At 46.5% G+C, this 23,913-nt stretch overlaps 1 protein-coding gene across 2 annotated transcripts in view; it reads right to left on the bottom strand.

The window, feature by feature from the left end:
* The window catches only part of kcp (kielin cysteine rich BMP regulator), a 132,099-nt gene that overhangs the window by 81,602 nt on the left and 26,584 nt on the right, over positions 1-23,913 (bottom strand). For both annotated transcript variants that reach the window (XM_059654530.1, XM_059654531.1), the window contains 7 exons: positions 23,252-23,435; positions 17,053-17,192; positions 15,872-16,787; positions 13,082-14,468; positions 7,908-8,092; positions 5,756-5,832; positions 5,214-5,310 (listed from right to left, as the gene is read on the bottom strand). In XM_059654530.1, coding sequence (XP_059510513.1) covers positions 5,214-5,310; positions 5,756-5,832; positions 7,908-8,092; positions 13,082-14,468; positions 15,872-16,787; positions 17,053-17,192; positions 23,252-23,435 — 2,986 coding nt within the window. The remainder of the gene's footprint in view (positions 1-5,213; positions 5,311-5,755; positions 5,833-7,907; positions 8,093-13,081; positions 14,469-15,871; positions 16,788-17,052; positions 17,193-23,251; positions 23,436-23,913) is intronic.

The following is a 23,913-nucleotide window of genomic DNA, read 5'->3' as shown; positions in this document are numbered from 1 at the left end:
TCAGTTCACCGGGGTGGTGGTGGTGGGCACACTGACAATGTTACCGAGCAGGGTGAAATGAAATGCACCGGCTCGGCAAGCAAGTCTACAACCTCATCCACAACCCGAGCTCCAAATCTTCTCAAAAACTTTAAACTTATGGGATTTTTAAGGAGCTTGACAAGGTTAATGCCGAGAGGAAGCTTCCCCTCATTGGACAGTCTAGGTCCAGACAGCATAGTCTCAGAATAAAGGGGTGCCAATTTAAAACTGAGGAGATGAGGAGGAATTTCTTCTCTCAGAGGGTTGAGAGTCTTTGGAAATCTTTGCCACGAACAGCTGTGGGGGCAGAATTCTTTTGTATATTTAAGGCTGAGGTAGATAGATTCTTGATTAGTTGGGGATTGAAGGGTCATGGGGAACTATAGGATCATGGATGTGAGGAACAGATGGTGTGGTGGCTCAGCAGTTAGCACTTTTGCCTCACAGCACCAGGGACCCAGGTTTGATCCCAGCCTTGGGTGATTGTGTGTGGAATTTGCACATTCTCCCCGTGTCTGTGCGGGTTTCCTCCCAGAGTCCGAATATGTGCAGTCTAGTTGGATTGGCCATGCTAAATTACCCGTAGCGTCCAGGGATATGCAGGCTAAGTCAGTTAGCCATGGTTAATGCAGGGGGTTATGGAGATAAGGTGTGGGTCTGGGTCTGGCTGAGATGCTTCTTGGAGGGTTGGCCCAATGAGCTGAACGGCTCACTCAGGGTGGCTATGATCAAACTGAATTCTAGAACAGGCTCAAGGGATGCACACAAATCAACCAAAAGGATAAGCATTTCAGCTCTGAATAACTCATGTCACTGAAAAATGTTGTTTAAGTAGCTTTCTGATGATCTATAAAAAACTACTAGGTAACCACTGCATAGGACATTCTATTAGGTTAAACATGCTATATAAATACTAAAATAGTTTTTTTTTCTGATTATATTGGGATAAACAGTCATCAAAACAAAGAAAGGCAGCATTTGAAACCGTGTCCAAATGCGCTCCTCCCCAAATTTCCCATTTCCCATCACCACCCCCCTCCCCCCAACCCCCACTGGGTAACTTGTGCTCCCATTCTCCCAGGAACAAATCTGTCCCCGGTGTGCAATCTCACATAGACTGATAGGAAAGATGGTGAATTGCTGTTTCGGTGGGACTCTGGTTCAAACTGGAGATTTATTTTTCTGTGACATCCATAGAATGTCTTGGCCAAGCACAAGACACCCTAGCTGCCTGGTGGAGTTTGTCCATGCCAGCATTGGGGAGCTCATAATGTGCATGTTTCCAATCAGTACCCCACCCCCTCATTATTCAGCTGACAGCAGGATCGTCCAACTCTGTGACTGATACAGGCAAATATTCCAATCAGCAAGAGGTCACAGAGTTAGGAAACTGTGCCAAAGTGAGTGCAGAGTTAACTGTTCGGGGAAGGAGATCATCAAAGCAGTAAGGAAGGAATGAGAAAGAAGGGATTGATGAAAGGATGGGTAAGTGGCAGTTCAGGAAGAGGATGGATTGTGCAAGAATCGAATAACTATAGAGTTGATGGATGGATGCGGCATAACGATAGAAGCGTCGGTGAATGGACTGCTAGTTGAGTAAGTCAGCTAGCACAGGGTTAACAAGTGAATGGGACTTGATCCCAGTTTGGATTTGGGCAGGATTGAAACAGCTGGAAGTCCTGATGGGTGGGAGCTGTACATCCAGCCAGGAGGGCAATGGGACAGTAAGCCTCAGAGCTAACAAAGAAACAAATGAGCGGTTTAGCGGTAGACTGTCCGAGGGAAGAAATGGAGCGATGATACAGATGTGAAGGTAGCAGTTTTGGTGATGATAAGGATATGTTAGTCAAGCAGAGCATTGATGGTACAAAGGCTCCGGTTTAGACAAAACTAGAGGTCCTGACAGGAAATGAGGTTTGCGGATTTATAAGGGACACAAACCTACAACAGGGTCTTATATACCAGCAAATCTAAAATATCAAGGTTGCAACCTACTGAAAACACATTACAGCACACCAAACAGTGGAAGCAGTATGAAACTGACGCAGGTCAGCAATCCCACAGCCAGCAGATCAGATCTAAGCTCTGCAGTCCTGCCTCATCCAGTTGTGAAGGGTGGTGGATAATTAAACAACTTATTGGAGGAACAAAAACAAAGTTGCTGGAAAAGCTCAGCAGGTCTGGCAGCATCTGTGGAGGAGAAAACAGAGTTAACGTTTCAGGTCCAGTGACCGTTCCTCAGAACTCATTGGAGGATGCAGCTTCACATATATCCCCATCCTCAACGATGAACGAGACCAGCACATCAGTGCCAAAGATAAAGCTAAAACATTCACAGCTTTCTTCAGCCAGAAATTCTGAGTAGATGATCTATCTCAGTCTCTTCCAATGGTTCCCAGCATTACAGGTGTCAGTCTTCGGCGACTTCGATTTCCCCCAATGTGATAGCAAGACACTGTTGGAGACACTGGATACTGCAAAGGCTACAGGCCCGGGCAATATTGCAGCATTAATACTGAAGACTTGTGCTCCAGAACTAGCCACACCCCTGGCAAAGCTGCTCCAGTACAGTTACAACACTGGCATCTAGCCAACAATGTGGAAAATTGCCCAGATATGGCCTGTATATAAAAAGTAGGACAAATCCAAACTGGCCAATTGTCTACTTTAGATGATAAATGTTGGAGAGTGTCATCAACGCCGCTACCGAGCAACGCCTGCTCAGCAATAATCTGTTCAGTGACACCCAGTTTGGATTCTGCGAGGGCCACTCAGCTCCTGATCTCATTACAGCCTTGGTTCAAATATGGACAAAAGAGCTTAATTCCAGCAGTGAGGTGAGAGTGACAGCCCTTGACATCCAGGCTGCATTTGACTGAGTGTGGTATCAAGGAGCCCGAGCAAAACTGGAATCAATCCATATTGGGGTTCAAACTCTCCAGTGGTCGGATTCATATCTGGCATGTAGGAAGATGGTTGTGGTTGCTGGAGGTCAGTTATCTCAGCTCCAAGGCATCTCTGCAGGAGATTCCAGAGTAGTGTCACTGGCTCAACCATCTTCAGTTGCTTAATCAATGACCTTCCCTCTGTAAGGTCAGAACTGGGGATGTCTGCTGATGATTGCACAATGTTCAGCTCCATTCATGGCTCCTCAGATACTACAGCAGTTGAAAAACTTCAGAAAGAGCTGAATATACAGGCTCAGGCTGACGGGTGGCAGTAACATTTACACCACAGACCATGACCATCACCAACAAGAGAGACTATAACCATCTCCTCGATGGTCAATGTCATTACCATTACTGAGACCCCAATATCAACATTCTGGTGATTAAAATTGACAAGAAGTTCAACTGATGCAGCAGTGGGTCAGAGGCTCGGAATTCTCTGGTGAGTAATTCACTTACTGACTCAACGAGGCCTGTTCACCATCTACAATCCACAGGCACATCTACCAAAAAACATCTACCAAAGGAGGTGAACGGCCCAGATGGAGTCTCCAGCTGTGCACTCACATCCTATGCGGACCAACCAGTGGGAATATTCGATGGCATTTTCAACCTCTCCCTACTGCAATCTGAAGTCCCCACCTGCATCCCAGAACGAAAACAAAATCATGTAGCATGCCCCAGTGACTACTGCCCAGAGGCTCTGACCCCCATAATTATGAAGAGCTTCAGGAGATTAGTCATGGTTCACATCAACTCCAGCCTCCCATGATCCTTTGCAATTCGCATACTGGTGCAACAGGTCCATAGCAAACGTCATCTCTCCGGTCCTACACTCATCCTTGGAACATCTGTCCAACATGGACACTTACATCAGGCTCTTAATTACTGGCCACAGCTCTGCCTTTGACATAATAATTCGAACCAAACTAATCTCCAAACTGAGACCCAGGTCATGGCACCCTGTCTGTAACTGGATCCTCGACATCCTGATCCGTAGGCCAGAATCAGTAGGAATAGGTGACAACACCTCCTCCATCATAATCCTCTTCACTGGTGCCCCACAAGGCTGGGTACTCAGCCTCAGGCGTAACTGCTTATAAACTCACAACCGTGTGGCCAAACTCTGCATTTACGAGTCTGCTGACAATACCGCCGCTGCGGGTCAGATTGCAAACAACAAGGCAAAGTATAGGAAAGAGATAGGTGCTTAGCAGCATGGTATAAAGACAACAGTTTCTCCATCGACATCAGCAAAACAAAGAAGCTGGTCATTGACTTCAGGAAACAGAGTTGAGGGCACATCCCTATCTATATCAATGGTGCTGAGGTAGAGATTGCAGAGAGCATGAAGTTCCTGGGAGTGACGATCACCACCAATCTTTCATGGTCCATCTGCCATGGTAAATGGCACTGCAGTCAAGAAAGTACAGCAACACTTCTACTTCCTCAGGAGGCTAGGGAAATTCAGCTTTTACAAAGTTTTGTAGATGCACCATATCAAACATCCTATCTGGATGCATCGCAGCATGGTTTGGCAACTACCCTTCCCAAGAACGAAATAAACTGCACAGAGTCATGAACAGAGCCTAGTCCATCACACACACAAACCAGCCTCCCATCCACTGACTTCATCTATAAGTCCTGCTGCATCAGGAAAGCAACCAACATGATCAAAGAGCCCTCCCACCCCCGTTATATGGTCTTCTGCCCACTGCTATTGGGCAGAAGACAAACGTTTGAAAACATGTACGAATAGGTTCAAGAACTGTTTCTGTCCCGCTGTTATCAGACTTCTGAAGAGGCCTCTTTTATGTTCATGCTGCTCTCTCTCTGAGCCTTCTCGAAAGCTGTAACACTGAATGCTGCACTCTGTTCCATACCCCTGATGCATTTGCCTATAAAGCACATAAGACAACACTTTTCACTGTACCTACATATGACAGCAACAAATCAAATCAAGTTAACTCATTAGAGAGAGAGGGAGGGAGAGGGAGGGAGGGAGAGGACTTCAGGTAGTTTTACCTGAGGGTCGCCATGCCTGGAGGTCACCATGCCTCCGGAGAGGGGTGAGATCGAAACGGTGGGACCATCATGGTGACCTGAGCCATTATTTCAACGTGTGCCTCACCCTGCATCCCTAGCCAGTAATCCAGCCAAGTGCCACTTGGCAGTCCCACTGTTCCTCTACATATCCAGGTTGGAACAGTAAGACAGGAATGGAGAGAACAAACACCCACTTACCTTGGGGGCATTCGGGGCAGCAGGATCCCGGTCTCCTCACAAAGTCTTTACAGCTCAGAGCCTGGCACTGCACTGGAGCACAGGACACAGCACCGTTCTTCAACAGAACAGCAAGCATCTGATCAGCAGCCACATTCATAAACAAGGCTCTCCGAGAGTCCGACTTTCCCACAATCCCTCCACCCAATCCATTCTACTGTTCCACATCTCATCCCCTGAAGGCCCAGACACACTCACTCTTTCTCTCTCTCTCTCTCTCTATGTCTCTCTCACCCTCTACACTCCCAACGAAGATGCTGACAGTCTCTCTCCCTGCACCCCGACCTAAAGTGCTGCATCTCTCTCTCTCCCTCCCTCCCCCTGCACCCGTACTAAAAGTGCTGACACTGTCCCTCCAACTGCAGTTCTGACACAGTTTCCCCCACCACTGCCCCCGACCGGTGCTCTCTGTCACTCCCCACCCACCTCCCTGCCCTGCCAACCACCTCCCCAGCTCCCCCCTCTCCACCCCACCACCACCACTTTCTGCTGTGGCTACTTACCAAACACACACAAGATGTACAGGTATCAACGATGAATGAATCTCCATTGTGGAAACTCTGTCCTTTGTAGCTACAACCTTTGACAGGGAGAAAATATACATTCTAATTTATTATTTACAAACTGAGTGGCCAGGCCTAAACTATATGAACAATACAATGCAGTCCTGGTTCCAAACCCCACCCTGCTGCTCCTTAAAATGAGGATTGAAATCCCAGAATAAACAGTGCAAATTCAGAGCAGGGAGAGATAATCCAGTTCAATGAGAATGCTGTATTCCAATTCATAGTGTCTCAAACCAGAGTCCAAGCCAAACCCACACTCTTCCCCATCCACATGCTCTCCCCACAACCATATCCCATATCCCAAACCAGGATCCGAGCCAAACCCACAGTCTTCCCTATCCATATGCTCTCCCCACAACCATACCCCATATCTATCCACTCTAACAATCACTGTGCATAAACATTTGTTACTCTCACTCCCCTGTACTACCAATCCCACTGTCATATTCGCTGAGTTATACACCCCTCACTGAAGCCCCTTCCTCAATGTTCACCTCTTTCACTGTTTGGATTGAATTAAATTTCACCATTTCACCTTCTATCACTCCCAAACCTTCCTAATATTCCACATTCTCTTCCCTCCTTTGCCCCGGGAACTTCTATTCATAAACTCAGTTTCCTGCGGGTCGGGGCGAAGGCTGGAGGTTGGGTTGGAGGGTGGGGGTGTTGCAGGGATGTGGTGGGAAGAAAGACGGGCCAGGAATAATACATGAGTCATGATGTGTTGCTGGCTGTTCACCGGGACAACTCCTCACAGTGGAAAAGAGAGCGATTGTGACTCTGGACTGAATTCACACTCAGGAGAAACACTCAGAAAACCAAAGACTTTGCTCCTGCCCCACTGACTGCCCAGAGCCTGGTTCGATAAACTGTCCCTCTAAATGTTTCTTCATTGTGAGCAGGATTTCTGTCTCTACCTCCCTTACGGGCCGTCAGCTGCAGATTTCCCCACTGCCTCTGGGGGCAAAGGTTTTTCCCCACATCCACTCTAAACCTGCTACCCTAACCTTAAAGCTATATCCCTGGATATCGATCCCTTCATCAAGTGGAAAATATTTCTCAATGTCCACCTGTTCTATGCCGCTTATACCTTTATACACATCAATCGCATCCCCTCTCAACCTCCACTGCTTCAAGGAAAACAACCCCAGTGTGTCCAATTGCCCTTCATAAGTAAAGCACTCCACTGTGGCAACATCCTGGTAAATCCGCTTACAGCCTCTCCAGTGCTATCATCACATCCCTCTGATAATGAGGATTCCAGAAATGCACACAATATTCTCGCTGTGGCCTAACCAAGGTTCCCGCATCATCTCCCAGCTGTAACACTTTATGCCTTGGCTACCAAAGGCAAGGGAAAATCAGAGAGCTCAGGAATCAGAGGAATCGCAGGAACGGCCAGGAGCATGGGAATCAGAGGGAGCGTGGGAACAACAGGGAGCACAGGAATCCAAAAAGGTGTTCTGACACACAACGGAAAGCAAGACAGAACAGAAATGAGGATGAAGTTGGTTGAGTAGAAATGGAATGGTGGGGAACGAGGGAATGGGGAACGAGGGAATGGGGAATGAGAACAAGAGATGGGGAGCAGCACCTGGAAGAGATAACAAAATGTGAGGCTAGATGAACACAGCAGGCCAAGCAGCATCTCAGGAGCACAAAAGCTGATGTTTCGGGCCTAGACCCTTCATCAGAGCTTGGGTCCAATCCATCTGCAAAAGAGGCTTTCAGCCACCCTGATACTGGACTCAAACCAGTCATACCCTCGCTGGTAAGAAACATTTCCATATCTATCAATCTGATTGGAACAGAGAGATTCCCTGCTGAGGCTCTCACTGTTTACTGAGGTTGAATCATTTCTAACAGCTCTTTCTCCCTGAGCAATGATTCACATTGATCGAAGGCAGGGATGTCGCTCGGTTACACGGGGTCACCCTGCTCCCTCCCCACTCCCAATCCCCCACTGAGACACCTTGAAGCCCACCTCCACCCTGATCCCACTACTCCCACCTTGGCCTTACAGCTACAAATAAAGGAAACTCCTCACATCAATCTGACACAGACTGACTGGGAGTCACCAATAACCAACCGTGACACATGACATGGCGGCTGCTCCCTTGGTCATACCACTCGCTGAAACAGGCGCCACAGCGATGCACACGACACTCCGCATTTGGAAATCCCGGGCACTTGGTGTCCTGGCACAGGTCGGGGCACCTGACTGGGAGAGTGCCCAACGGACAGCCAGAATACCAGTGCAACTCAAAACAAAACCTACAGGGGGACAGGACACAGAGTGAGTGAAACCACATCCAACTCAGCGACTCAGGGGGAGTGGGAGGGTGGGGAGAAGAGAGGGAAAGAGAGAGGAGGGTGGAGAGGTAGATGGGGAGAGGGTATGGTCAACATGTCTCATGAAATGGAACTCATTTTTGACTAACTTTTTGAAATTCTTCGAGGAAGCAACACGGAAGATGACTATCGGTGAAGCTCTATTGTGCTGGATATTTTCTAATCAGCCTGTTCAGAGATGTTATTACACAGCTCTGGAGCAGGTGGGACTTGAATGCAGTCTCTTGACCCAGAGGCAGGGACAGTGCCATGAGATCTACTACAAGATACTTGGGTTTCCAAAAGCATTCAACGTCGGTATGACATCAAAAATTATTTCACAAAATAACAGCTTAGGGTGGAGAGCGTAATGAAGTAGAGGATAGGGCATTGTAAATATTATAAAAGGAAAATAGTCTAGATAAATGGGTCATGTTTGAGTTGGAAAACTGTAACTAATGAAGTGCCGTAGGGATCAATGCTGGGATTTTAACTATTTGCAATCTATGTTCATGATTTGGATAAATGGCTGAATGTACATTAGATTAATTTATTCATTACAAAACAACAGGTCAGAAAGGACAGTGTCAAGACGTGGTAAAGAGTCTACACAAGGACATAGTTAATTTAAGGCTAAAATGGGAGTTGTATGTAGGAGAATGTGAACATGTTCACTTTGGCTATAAGAATAGAAACACAGCACATTATTGGAATGGAGGAAGAGAACCCTATGATCCAGGGGAGCCTGGGTATCCCGATACATGAATCTCAAAGTTGTTACGCAACTACAGCAACTGATTATGATAGAAAATGTTGGCGTTCGTTGAAATAGAATAGAACGCAAAAGTAGGGAAGTATTACCACAACTATATAGGGCCTCAGCTGGACAGCGTTTGGAGCACTGCGTCTAATTTCGGTCTCTATACTTCAGAAAAAAATACAGCTTCAGCAGAAGCTGTTCGTAAGAGGTTCACTTGACTGGGACGGTGTATATCATAACAACAAATACTGGACAGTTTAGGTCAGTGCCCACTGGAGTTTATAAGACTGAGAGGTGATCTTTGTGAGACACTAAAATCCTGAGGGTCACGGAAAGGTGGATACCAAAAGGATGTTTTCTTAGCTGGGGAATCGAGGACAATTAGATCAGCACTGAGGTCATCCATTTAAGACTGAGATGAGGAGACAGCGTTTATCTCGGAGGGTTGTTAGTCTCAAAATTTTTGGGAAGATTTGTAGCTCGGGTTGTGGATGAGGTTGTAGACTTGCTCGCTGAGCTGGTATGGTTCACTGCAGATGTTTCATCACCCTGCTCGGTAACATCGTCAGTGTTCCGTCCCACGTGGTATTTATATGTCTAGGTTTGCTGGTGAGGTTGGCATCACTTCTGGTTCTGTTTTTCAGTGGTTTCTATATGGGGTCCAGTTCAATACGTTTGTTCATGGAGTTCTGGCTGGAATGCCAGGCCTCCAGGAATTCCCTGGAATGTTTCTGTTTGGCTTATGCTATTGTGGATGTGTTGTCCCAGTCAAATTTGTTTCCTTCTTTGTCTGTGTGTATTGAGACCAGTAGGAACTGGTCGTGTCTCTTGGTGGTGAGTTGGTGCTTGGATATCCTTATTGTGAGTTTACTTCCAGTTTGGCCTGTGTAATGTTTCTCACAGTCCTTGCATGGTATTTAGGACATCACATTAGTTTTATTGGTTGTCGGTATGGAATCCTGTACCTTCGTCAGTAGCTGTTACAGGGTGGTTGTTGGTTTGTGGGCTATCCTGATACCTAGGAGTTTGAGCAGTCTTGTGTTCATCTCTGTTACGTCTCTGATGTATAGTAGGGTGACTAGTGTGTCTGGCTGTGTTGTGTCTTCTTGTTGCGGTCTGTCACAGAGATAATGGTGGATTGTGCTTTTTGGGTATCCATTCCTTTTAAAAACTCTGTAAAAGAGCTCCTGTTCTGCTCCGCGCAATTCTGGGCTGCTGCAGCGTGCTATGGCTCATATGAATTATGTCCTGATGCAGCTCTGTTTATGGGTGCTAGGGTGGTCACTGGTGTAATTAAATATCTGGTCCGTATGTACGGTCTTCCTGTATATGCTAGTCTGGAGTTGCCTGTTGTTCTTACGTTCCACCATTATGTCTAGGAAGGGTAATTGATTATTGTTCTCTGCTTCTTTTGTGAATTTTATTCCGATGAGGATGTTGTTTATGTGTCGGTGGGTTTCTTCTACTTGTCCATTTGATAATCACAATGGTGTTGTCTACTTTGCGGACCCAGTGTTTGGGTTGGATGGTGGGGAGCAATGTCCATTCTAATCTTTGCATTATCGCTTCTGCAATCAATCGTGATAGTGGGGATCCCATTGGTGTTCCGCTGATTTGTTTGAATATGTGGCCATTGAAGGTGAAGTGGGCTGTGAGACACAGATCCAGCAATTTCATGGTGCTGCCGGTGTCCTGATTCGTCCAGCAGTGTGGCAAATGTCTCTTTGGCTGGGTCGATGTTTATGGATGTAAACAGAGCTGTTTGTCTGGGGAGTTCTCCTCCTGAGACAGGAATGGAGTCTCGGGCAGTGTATTATATTTAGTGAGTAAATCAGGTCCCAGAGTGAAACCTGACTTTATGAATCATGTTTTCAGTTTTCTTTTACTTAGTTAATGTGGTGCTTAGTGAACAAAGCATATTCACTGAAGGCTTTAGAAGTTCTTTAGAAACAGAGCATCTAATTATTGCACAAAACAGAGAAAAGTAAACAAACTACACGATATGGACAAACCAAGCGATATGGATAGAGAAGACAATTCAGAAAGATTTTAACATAAACAACAAAATAAACTTCAATTCAGAGATAGTAGGAACTGCTGATGCTGGAGAATCTGAGATAACAAGTGTAGAGCTGGATGAACACAGCAGTCCAAGCAGCATCAGAGGAGCAGGAAAGCTGACGTTTCGGGTACGGGCCCTTCTTCAGAAATTGAGGTGGGGGGATTCTGAAATAAATAGAGAGGGGTGGGGGAGACAGATGGAAGATGGATAAAGGAGGAGTAGATAAAGGAGCCTCTTTGACCTGTGTCTCCTCTCCACCTATCTGCTCCTTTATCCATCTTCCATCCAACTCTCCCTCTCTCTCTCTACTTATTTCAGAATCCCCTTTTCGTTCCCCATTTCTGAAGAAGGGTCCAGACCCGAACCGTCAGGTTTCCTGCTCCTCTGATGCTGCTTGGCCTGCTGTGTTCATCCAGCTCTACACCTTGTTATCTCAAAATAAACTTCATTACTGGTTTTCAAAGCTAGATGTTACAGAGGTTCAATGCAGAGAAATTAGAATTCTCTCAACTCATTATGTTTCCATTTAACTGAGACTTTCCTTGTCATGGACTACAGAAACAATTTTACAATTTCACCCTAAATCTCCAACCATAAACCTTTCACAGTTTAAGGAGAGGCGATGGCCTTGTGGTATTATTACAAGACTATTAATTCAGAAACACAGCTAATGCTCTGAGGACCTGGGTTTGAATTTGAATGTTTTTTTTAAAATCTGGATTTAAGAATCTACCAATGAGCATTATTGATTGTCAGAAAAACCTATCTCGTTCACTAATATCCTTCATGGAAAGAAATCTGCCATGCCCACCTGGTCTGGCCTACATGTGACTCCAGACCCGCAGCAGTGTAGCTGACTCGGAACTGCCCTTGGAAATGGCGTACCAAGCCACTCAGTTCGAGAACCGCTAAATGTTGGCCAGCCAGTGATGGCTACTGTCCCATGACTGAATTTTAAAAATCAAGTTCTGAGGGCCTAAACTTTCTTAGTTGTAACAATTTTAAGACTTCTTTACAAGCTTTCCTGCCTCGGAAATTCCACAGGTTAGAAATACTTCTGCTGAGGTGACAGGTTCCCCTGACTTGAGTCGTACCATAGTTACCTCAGAACCAAAAGCTGATTGTTTTCGCTGGGAAGTTAAAACTAAAATAACAGCTTATAGTCTGTTTACACTGCGTGTCATGAACCCGCCATGATAAATATTTCATCCTTTACCATCACTGGGGTCCCTTCAGGCATCAATCCCACTCACATGCTTTCTTTATATTGATGCATTTACATCACTGTTTCAAAACTCCTGTCTAAATTAAAAAAAAACTTTCACACAACTGACCAAAATGTTTCTGACTTCATTTTAAACTCCAAACTTTTGTTAGAACTGCATATTTTCATGGTTAGATTAGATGGTTTATTGATTAACAATGGTGTCAAAGATTGTGGAGTTGAGATCACAATCAGATAAAACAATGTATGACATTTTGTATGGTTAAATGGGGTATTCCTGTTCCTAATGTTTACGTCTTTGTGACCTGAACTTTTGTGATAGTGTGTTCCTGGATGCTCGGGTCTGTTATAGGAACGTAAATTTGCTAGCAGCACATAAAGCTTCCTTGCCAATTTTCAGGCAAGTGATCAGTTGGGTCATCTACCTCTGGCCAAGCACTTCCTCTGACTAGCTGAGGTGCTGACAGGGCAACGGGCCTTTTGAGGAAACTTTCACAACCGCATCACTCTTGGAAGATTGCTGCAAATTGCCCATTTAATATCTTTTACTGGCTTCCTCTGCTGCTGTACAAAGGTTGTCATCACTGCAGAGGCTCCCAAGAAAAGCAGGAATGCTTCAGACAACTGGCGCAATGCATTAAGGCTTGATATTGCTCACTGCCCCATCTCCAAACCTGCCTCAAATGGCCTGCCAAGCTTCCCCCTATTAACTGTGCAGGTCTCTCCATAAATGCTGCCAACAGCTTGATTTCCAGCACCTATGTAACCTCCCTTCTGTAACTGAGGAAGAAGTGCTTCCTCAGGTCAGATGCTGTATGTCGGAAACAGTGTCCTCACAAAACTAGCTCTGAAATCAACCACAAATAAGCAAACAGGTATGCCTACCTGAGGTCAGGAGTCACAGGGAGCCAGAGATTGTTGTCTTTCACGGAGGTGATGCTGGGAATATATCCGTGGTCAAATGGATGATGGGATGCCCACTTCTGCTCAATCAGCCTGATTGTTGTGACCGTTTCTTGCACATCGATAGTCATCCAGTTCTGAACAAGCCACCAACCTGGGAGTGGGCTTACAGGTGGGCAGATACGTTTAACATTGAGCAGCAGCTTGGGACTTGTCATGTATAACTGCTGCTGGATGAAGAAGTAGAATCTCATGTGATGAGGGCCTCGGAAGAAGTAATTACAGTTGTCCTTGTCGTAGCCTTTCTCATCAAAGCCAAACACATCAAACCCGTTCTTATCCAGACCAAATTTGTTGTATCCATACATATTATAACCCCTGTCAAAGAAGGACTCAATGAGCTCCACCTCAACATAAGGCAGGTAGGACTCATCCTTCCTCATTCCAAATGGTGTGACTTGGGATCGATTGAAGCCGTACCGATTATATCCAGAAACGTCAAACCCTTCAATGTCAAAACCATCCCGGTTGAAATGGTCTCTGCTGTAACCATATGGATCCCAGCCAGATTGGTCGTAGCCATGGCGATCGTATCCATACTGATTGTAGCCGTGTACATCATATTGTCCCTGCAGCTCTGGCTGGGCAGTTCGATGACCATCTTCCCTGTTGTAGTCGTCTCGGTGACGGAGCAGGGGGTCAGGGGTCGTAACGTTGCAGGGGGCACCGAGTGTAACTGGTGCATAGGTGGTACACAGCTGTTGCTGAGACAGGAGGATATCATCGGGGGCCATGTCAAACGGTTTCATCTTCACAAACCGGAGCTCAGGAGGATAACGCGGCAAGCCACTGGGACTGCGGTCTTGCCAGTGGGTCCAGAGCTTGTCGATAAATGCATAATGAGACAGGAAGATCGGGTCGTAAGGACTGAAAGGTGAGGCCATGTGACCTCCAACCCAAACATGGAAAAGACCCGAGATGGCCTCCATCTGAATGGAGAATTGATTAAAGTCTTCTTCGGCCAATATCAGCTGGATGTTGATGGCATCGGGCAGAGCGACGGAAGAGTTAAACTGGCGACGGAGGCAAGGTTCCCATTTGCTGTCCAGCTGGAACGGGTGATGTAAAACACAGCGTGTCTCAGAGTCTCCATTTGGTCCAAAGAAATTAGCCTGCCAGGCAGTCGAGCTCTCCATCGAGCCCACGTCAATGGTCCATTCAAAGTACGGGATGCTGATGTCACATGATACCTTCTGTAGCTCCCGCTCAACCATGCGGAGAAAGTATCGGTGCCAGGGAAGGAAGGTAGACAGGCCATTGGCCTGTGGGGCATACTCTGCTCTCAATGTGGCAAACTCCTCCCAAGTACCTGTCAGGTCATAGGAAAGCACACTGTTATTATACAGGAATTCATCATTTACAGGGGTGGCATGGTAGCTCAGTGGTTAGCACTGCTGCCTCACAGCACCAGGGACCCAGGTTCAATTCCACCCTGAAGCGACTGTCTGTGTGGAGTTTACACATTCTCCCTGTGTCTGTGAGAGTTTCCTCCGGGTTCTCTGTTTTCGTCCCACAGGCCAAAGATATGCAGGGTAAGCGGGCTGGCCATGCTAAATTCCCCATCGTGTTCAGGGATATGTGGATTAGGGGGATGGGTCTGGGCGGGATGCTGTGAGGGTTGTTGTGGACTTGTTGGGCCGAAGGGCTTGTTTCCACACTGTAGGGATTCTATCATATATTCTGTCCATAATCAGCAGGATCCCACACACAGCAATGTGATGGAAAATTTGGTTCATCTGTTTTAGTGGGTTTGGTTGAAGGAGAATAAGCAGTACAAATGACTGATGAAGGAATGTCAGACAATCCTGTAAGCATTCTTTTATTCTGGCACTAAACAGAACTGATGGTGTGGGGCTGCGGTGGCGACTTTAATGTTAACAGAGGGACTTGCACTGCTGCTACATACGGCCACACCTCTACAACATTCAGCTCAAGAATGTATCGATAGTTTGGTGAATAGGTGAAGTTGGGCTCTGTTCTGAAGGAAAGAGGCTGCCTGTTGGTGAATCTATTTCTCCAACGTCCCCAGGTGGTGTTGACATAACAACTGGTCAGAATCTGTTTAGGTGATTATGTTGAGAGATTAATAATAAGCAGGAAACCAAGAAGAATCCCATTCTTTATTTACAAAATAGGATCATGGGGTTTTATCAATCACTTAAAAGGAAAGATCAGGGCTCAATGTGATGGCGAGAAATCAGCATTATCATTTCTGGTCAAGCGACCCTTCTTCAGAACTGGAGCTCCGCAATTCTGAGGAAGGGTCACTCGACCCAAACCATTAACTCTGATTTCTCCCTATAGACGCTACTGGACCTGCTGAGCTTTTCCAGCAATTTCTGTTTTTGTTTCTGATTTACAGCATCCGCAGCTCTTGAATTTTATTTTGCTCAATTTAATGTCTCATCCGAAACACAGCACCTTAACCACAGACACACACACAGACACATAGACAGGCAGGTGTAGATATTTGTGTGTACATATACACACACACACAAATTGCTGGGGGGTAAGGTGAGGCAGGACTGACAGATAAAGACAGGATTAGACTCAGCTGTGTTGATCCTTGTATGAAAAAAACACAGCTGCTGGCTCCCAGGAACATGCCCGTTCCTCACACTCAGACACACAGATGTAAGTGTGCCCTCACACTGAGTGCACCTTTGTACACGTGTTCCCTTATAGTAATGTGGAGCTGAGACAAGGCCATACCTTGTTTCGAGTAGAGATCCCGTATTGCTGCCTGATAAGCCTTCATCTCAGTAGCCATCATGTCTCGGATCTCCTTACGTTGACTGACATGCCGACAGTTGCATTCGATCACTCCGGTGTAGCTGCACAGACAGATCTCACAACCGTACTCGAAGGACTCACCAAAGTGATAGGAACGACCTCGGAAGGTGCAGCCACAGCTCTGGCCACAGAAGACGTCCTCACACCTTTGGCCTGGTCTGAAGCTGACCACCTCTCTCCTCAGGTCAGCTCTGTTGATGGCCTGGCAGTGTGATGATGGCAGGTATTCACAATGATAGTCAAAGGCTGCAAAGTGGCCAAGATAGTTGAACCCCTCACGATTGATCCCAAAACAGTCAAAGTGGGCACGGTTATAACCCTCAGCATCGAACCCGGTTGTGTCAAACTCGCCTCTGGAGTCGTGTTCTCCTCTTTTGTTGTATCCAGTCAGATTAAACCCAGTGTCCTTGTGAAAACCATCTCGGTCGTAACCCTGTTTGTCAAACCCATACTTGTCAAACTCACGCCCATCGCTCAGGCCACTAAAGACCTGTCCATTTGGTCCAAACAGTGCAGGCCCAGAACGCACAGGGTTAAAGGCCACCACCTGCCTCCCAGACCGGTCCAGGCCAGATGTGTTGTATCCATAGCGATCATAACCTTCATGGTCATAGCCAATCAGGAAGTTGGTCAGCTTTGGCTGACGGAAGCAGCAAGCACCGACCTCACATCGTTTCATGCATTCCTCATGCGTCTGAAAATTGTTGCTGTTTCCGCCACAGCCGCCGTAATCAAACTGCTCACACAGACCCGAGAGGGTGCTGTAAAACCAGCGCTTTGATGGGATGCGGTGTTGCCCTTTACAAGCACCTGTAAGCCTGGGCAGAGAGCAGACCTGCAGAGTGAACAAGGCGAGGGTTAAAGGTCAACCAAACACACCTTAGTAATAATCTGCACCTACGGCTACATCGCCACAATACTGGGACATGGTCAGTTATTGTGCAGTCTCACACCCCCACGTCCCTCCCCACAACCCCTAAAGGGTTCATTCTGATAGACCGATTGGCCCGGTCCAATACTTTGGATTGGTGACCATGTCAGCCTGTTCCATCCAATGAACATAACCAGTTTTGGCCGTGAGCTGCTCAGCATGTCACTACCTGAACCATGGGCTTCTCACACAGACGTCCTGTAAATGTCGCAGGGCAGCTGCAGGTAAATCCAGAGGGATGTTGCCCAGAGTCTGAGGGGAGAGCTTTGCAGCGACCCCCATTCTTGCAGGGTCTGGTAACACAAGGATCTGGGAACAAAGCACAATGTTCAGAGCACAAGGCTGATGAGAGACAGGGGACAAGCAACAAGGGCATTGCTGACTGTGAGCACAGGAGAACAAATTGTATCTAGAGTTTCAACAACAAGGCTTCTCTCCCTACACATCTGAAAGGGCACACTAAACTTTACATTATCTTCCATCTGAAAACCAGCACCTCGGGCAATGCAAATGTCCCTCAGTATTACAGCACTAGCAATCCTGCACTCCCACAGTAATGCCCCTCTGCCAATACTGCACTCCCTCAGTACCGCCCCTCTGCCAATACCGCACCCCCTCAGTACCGCCCCTCTGCCAATACTGCACTCCCTCAGTGCTACCCCTCTGCCAATACTGCACTCCCTCAGTACTGCCCCTCTGCCAATACTGCACTCCCTCAGTGCTACCCCTCTGCCAATACTGCACTCCCTCAGTACTGCCCCTCTGCCAATACTGCACTCCCTCAGTGCTACCCCTCTGCCAATACTGCACTCCCTCAGTACTGCCCCTCTGCCAATACTGCACTCCCTCAGTGCTACCCCTCTGCCAATACTGCACTCCCTCAGTACCGCCCCTCTGCCAACACTGCACTCCTACAGTGCTGCCCCTCTGCCAACACTGCACTCCCTCAGTGCTGCCCCTCTGCCAACACTGCACTCCCAAATTGCCGCCCCTCTGCCAATCCTGCACTCCCTCAGGACCGCGCCTCTGCCAATACTGCACTCCCTCAGTACTCTACCATTGACAACACAGCTCCTTCGATAGCATTGCAGTGTCATTTGGTCTACATCATGGTCTCAGGTCTATGGAGTGAGATTTGAGACCATAACTTTGATTGGATTTGCTAACAGTGAGCCACTGACGATAGTTACTGTTCAAATGATAGATATTGTTCAAATTATTTCTTGAGGTATTGAATTAGAAGTACAGTGTTATGAGTAAACTTGTAGCAAACATTAGTTAGACATTACTGGGATTATTATGTCTGATCTTCTTTGCCCTATTGTACAAAACATAGGGAATATCACAGTTCATAATGACACATCTATAGGAAGTGTTGGTTGCTTGAGGAACTCCGACTCAGAGGTGATGAGCTGGAGTCTGAGCTTCGAACATTGTGATATATCAGGGAGGGGGAGAATTACCAGGAAGCTGGGTTTCAGGAAGCAGTCACACCCTTGGATTAACTACCTTGAATTCGGTCAGTGGTGAGGGACAGGAGGGTGTGACTATCAGCGAGGCAGGGAGACGGGTCAGGAGGTAGTGCTGAAGCAGCCTCAGCCCAGGAGCTTGTCTAACAGGTTTTGAGATTCTTACTCCCTGTGTGGACAAGAGTGTGGCTGTAGGGAGGATGAGGAAACTGACCATAGCACTATGGTACAGGGAACCATTCAAGAGGGGTAGAAGAGAGAAAGGTAGGTGTAAAATGGAGATGGCATCATCAGAATAGACACCCCTCTCTGTTGCCTGCCTGGTGCCCGGGGTTTAGGATATGTCATCTGGGCTGCAGAGGAAGTTGGAGTGAGTGGGGAAGGATCCAGTTGTCATGGTCCATGCAGGTACTGATGATATAAGAAGAAAAAGGAAAGAGGTTCTGCTGACAAAATATGAGCAGCTAGGGGCTAAATTTAAAAGTGGAACCATATAGGTAACGATCTCCAGATTATTACCTGACCCGCAAGCAAATTAGCACAAGGTCAACAAGATTAAACGGGTAAATGTGTGGCTGAAATATTGGTGTGAGAGAAATAGAACATAGAACATAACAGCACAGTACAGGCCCCTCGGTCCTCGATGTTGTGCCGACCTGTCATACCGATCTCAAGCCCATCTAACCTACACTATTCCATGTACGTCCATATGCTTGTCCAATGCTGACTTAAATGTTCCTAAAGTTGGCGAATCTACTACCGTTGCAGGCAAAGCGTTCCATTCCCTTACTACTCTCTGAGCCAAGAAACCACCTCTGACATCTGACCCATATCTTTCACCCCTCAATTTAAAGCTATGCCCCCTAGTGCATGCCATCACCATCCTAGGAAAAAGGCTCTCCCGATCCACCTGATCTAACCCTCTGATTATTTTATATGTTTCAATTAAGTCACCTCTCAACCTTCTTCTCTCTAATGAAAACAGCATCAAGTCCCTCAGCCTTTCCTCGTAAGACCTTCCCTCCATACCAGGCAACATCCTAGTAAATCTCCTCTGCACCCTTTCCAAAGCTTCCACATCCACCTTATAATGCGGTGACCAGAACTGTACACAATACTCCAAGTGCGGCCGCACCAGAGTTTTGCACAGCTTCACCATAACCTCTTGGTTCCAGAACTCGATCCCTCTATTAATAAAAGCTAAAACACTGTAAGCCTCCTTAACAGCCCTGTCAACCTGGGTGGCAACTTTCAAGGATCTGTGTACATGGACACCGAGATCTCTCTGCTCATCTACACTGCTAAGAATCTTACCATTCGCCCAGTACATTGCCTTCTGGTTACTCCTACCAAAGTGCATCACCTCACACTTGTCCACATTAAACTCCATTTGCCACCTCTCAGCTCAGCTCTGCAGCTTATCTATGTCTCTCTGCAACCTGCAGCTTATCTATGTCTCTCTGCAACCTACAGCATCCTTTGTCACTATCCACAACTCCACCGGCCTTAGTGTCGTCTGCAAATTTACTAACCCATCCTTCTACGCCCTCATCCAGGTCATTTATAAAAATGACAAACAGCAGTGGACCCAACACCGACCCTTGCGGTACACCACTAGTAACTGGTCTCCAGGATGAACATTTCCCATCAACTACCACCCTCTGTCTTCTTTCAGCAAGCCAATTTCCGATCCAAACTGCTATATCTCCCACACTTCCATTCCTCCACATTTTGTACAATAGCCTATTGTGGGGAACCTTATTGAACGCCTTGCTGAAATCCATATACACCACATCAACCGGTTTACTCTCATCTACCTGTTTGGTCACCTTCTCAAAGAACTCAATAAGGTTTGTGAGGCACGACCTTCCCTTCACAAAACCGTGCTGACTATCCCTAATCAATTTCTTCTTTTCCAGATGATTATAAATCCTATCCCTTATAACCTTTTTCAACACTTTACCAACAACTGAGGTAAGGCTCACAGGTCTATAATTACCAGGGTTGTCTCTACTCCCCTTCTTGAACAGGGGAACCAAATTTGCTATCCTCCAGTCATCTGGCACTATTCCTGTAGACAATGACGAGTTAAAGATCAATGCCAAAGGCTCGGCAATCTCCTCCCTGGCTTCCCAGAGGATCCTAGGATAAATCCCATCCGGCCCAGGGGACCTATGGGTTTGAATTCATGGAATATTGGGGAATGACAGAGCTATTCTGATGGGACTGGTTCCAGCGGATTTTTACTGGGACTAAAGTCCTGGTAAATTGGAGAACTACAGCTGTAGCTAGGGCTTTAAATGGTACAGTTGGGAGATAGGTTCAGTTATATGGAAAATTATAAAATCAGGAGGTAAAGGAGAAGGTAGACTGCAGGTTAGCAATAGGACTGATTGTTACCAGAAAATAAAGAGAAGGTGCAGAATGTACGAATGTCATATCGTAACAAGGAATCGTAAAAGTGTAGGGAAAGTCAATAATAGAACAAACTTAAAGGCTTTGTATCTTAATGCACAAAACTTTCAGAATAAGGTAGAAAGCTAATGGTGCAAATTGAGATAAATGAATATGATCTCACAGCCATTACAGAAATATGGTCAGGAGGAGGTCAAAACTGAGAACTTAATATTTAGCGATATTTGATCTTTTAAAGAGACAGGAGGGTTGGAAATGGTGGTTGGGTAACACCGTTAATAAGAGCTGAAATAAGGACAGTTCAGAGATATATATGGATTCGGATGATGTAGAATCTATTTGGGTGCAGGTAAAAAATGACAAGGAAAAGAAGGCATTGGTAGGAATAATGTATAGATCCCCAACAGTAGCCACACTGTAAAAAAGGGTATAAATCAGCAAATAATAGGAGAAGGTAAAAAGAATAGAACACTAATTATGGGTGACTTTAATCTTCATGTTGATTGGGTCAATTGAATTGGAAAGGGTAGCCATGAGAACAAACTCATAGAATACCTGACGGATAGTCTTCTAAATCAAAGTATCATAGAGGCAAGCAGGGAACACATTATCCTGGATCTAGCAATAGGTAACAAGACAGGATTAATAAATGACCTCAGAGGAAACAGTGATCATAATATAATAAATTTAACATTCAGATTTGGAATGTCAAACTTAGGCTGAAAACAACTGAGTTTAACTTAAATAAAGGGAATTACAATGAAATGAAGACAGAGCTAGCTGAAGTGAACTGGGTAGGTATGAATTGAGTGGGTAGATTAGCAGGAATGACAGTAAGCAAGCAGTGGCAGATGTTTAAACGGGTAATTCTGGACTCTCAGCAAAAATCTAGCCCAATAAGGAGGAAAGATTCTAAGACAGGGATAAATCACCCATGGTTAACCAAGAAAGTTGAGGAGACTATTAAGTTGCAAAAACAAAAATAAATAGATATATTATCATGATGGTTGTGTGAAGGTATTCATTTGGGATTAAGTTTAATTCTAGAATATATATAACTTGTCAAACAATTTTTTCAGGATAATGAAATGTGAGGCTGGATGAACATAGCAGGCCAAGCAGCATCTCAGGAGCACAAAAGCTGATGTTTCGGGCCTGGACCCTTCATCAGAGGGGGGGATGGGGTGAGGGTTCTGGAATAAATAGGGAGAGAGGGGGAGGCGGACCGAAGATGGAGAGAAAAGAAGATTGGTGGAGAGGAGAGTATAGGTGGGGAGGTAGGGAGGGGATAGGTCAGTCCAGGGAAGACGGACAGGTCAAGGAGGTGGGATGAGGTTAGTAGGTAGGAGATGGTGGTGCGGCTTGGGGTGGGAGGAAGGGATGGGTGAGAGGAAGAACAGGTTAGGGAGGCAGAGACAGGTTGGACTGGTTTTGGGATGCAGTGGGTGGGGGGGGGAAGAGCTGGGCTGGTTGTGTGGTGCAGTGGGGGGAGGGGACAAACTAGGCTGGTTTTGGGATGCGGTGGGGGAAGGAAAGATTTTGAAGCTGGTGAAGTCCACATTGATACCATTGGGCTGCAGGGTTCCCAAGCGGAATATGAGTTGCTGTTCCTGCAACCTTCGGGTGGCATCATTGTGGCACTGCAGGACGCCCATGATGGACATGACATCTAAAAAATGGGAGGGGGAGTGGAAATGGTTTGCGACTGGGAGGTGCAGTTGTTTATTGCGAACCGAGTGGAGGTGTTCTGCAAAGCGGTCCCCAAGCCTCCGCTTGGTTTCCCCAATGTAGAGGTAGCCACACCGGGTACAGTGGATGCAGTATACCACATTGGCAGATGTGCAGGTGAACCTCTGCTTAATATGGAAAGTCATCTTGGGACCTGGGATGGGGGTGAGGGAGGAGGTGTGGGTGCAAGTGTAGCATTTCCTGCGGTTGCAGGGGAAGGTGCCGGGTGTGGTGGGGTTGGAGGGCAGTGTGGAGCGAACAAGGGAGTCACGGAGAGAGTGGTCTCTCTGGAAAGCAGACAGGGGTGGGGATGGAAAAATGTCTTGGGTGGTGGGGTCAGATTGTAGATGGCGGAAGTGTCGGAGGATTATGCGTTGTATCCGGAGGTTGGTGGGGTGGTGTGTGAGAACGAGGGGGATCCTCTTTGAAAAAAACAATTTTTTCACTTGTTTAAAGAAAATTCTTTTGTGTAAGAATCAAATTATTTTTGAGTTTATTAAATGAATCTGGTGAAAATCTCTTTCATTCTGGCATTTCTTTCAGCAGCAAAAAAGGGAAACAATTTGGTTATTCTGGTGTTTGAACCAAAACACTGTCACAAATGGGATGCCTTGAGGAGTAGCGAGGCTGGTTATCAGTGCATTCCTTCACCACGGTCATAACACTGCAATATTAGTGAACACCACTCACTGGAAGACAATGTGTCTTCAATGTACTAGGCCTTCCTTCTATCCCAGAGCAGTGTGCGGTACTCACCTTGACAGACTGCACTGTCATCCCGCCTGGAACAATGTACTTCGCCTTTAGTGCAGGTACAGGTTGCACAGTGATCCTGCTCCCATGACTGACCCTCTTCATACTCTTGCCCCTGCCATGAGCACATGGACTTTCTGCATTCACATGTTTCCAGGTGCTTGACTCGCACTAACAGCTCGGCATTCTAGATAAGGAAGAAAGGCAGACTGTCACAAACTCAACAGCGTAAGAGCAAGGCAAGTACTCCCACTTGCTGGGACATGGGTCGTGTGCCTGAGGGTACTTTCTCTCACTGGGATATGGGTCATGAGCCTGAGGGCACTCTCTCTCACTGGGATATGGGTCATGTGCCTGAGGGTGCTCTCTTGCTGGGATATGGGTCATGATCCTGAGGGTACTGTCATCTCTCATCAAAGATGAAACACAAACTCAGAGCTGGTACAAACTGGCAATGATTCAAAAATGAATACCCTATCATCCAAACATATTGCACTACAGTCACTGTCACAAATTCCCTCCTATGGCACGTCAAGGTGTTACAGAACCGGTGGCAGTAGGAACTCTCCGGAATGGGCAGCGCCGTCTGACAGTGGAGATGGTGCTAATCATGACTGAGCTGCCCACTGATGAGGGCACTGCCAGCAGGAATGCTGAAACCATTG

The sequence above is a fragment of the Stegostoma tigrinum genome, chromosome 25 (genome assembly GCF_030684315.1).
Source record: "Stegostoma tigrinum isolate sSteTig4 chromosome 25, sSteTig4.hap1, whole genome shotgun sequence".
NCBI classification, from domain to species: Eukaryota; Metazoa; Chordata; class Chondrichthyes; order Orectolobiformes; family Stegostomatidae; genus Stegostoma; species Stegostoma tigrinum.
The sequence above is the reverse complement of the archived record's forward strand: the minus strand, read 5'-3'. Positions and strand labels throughout refer to the sequence as shown.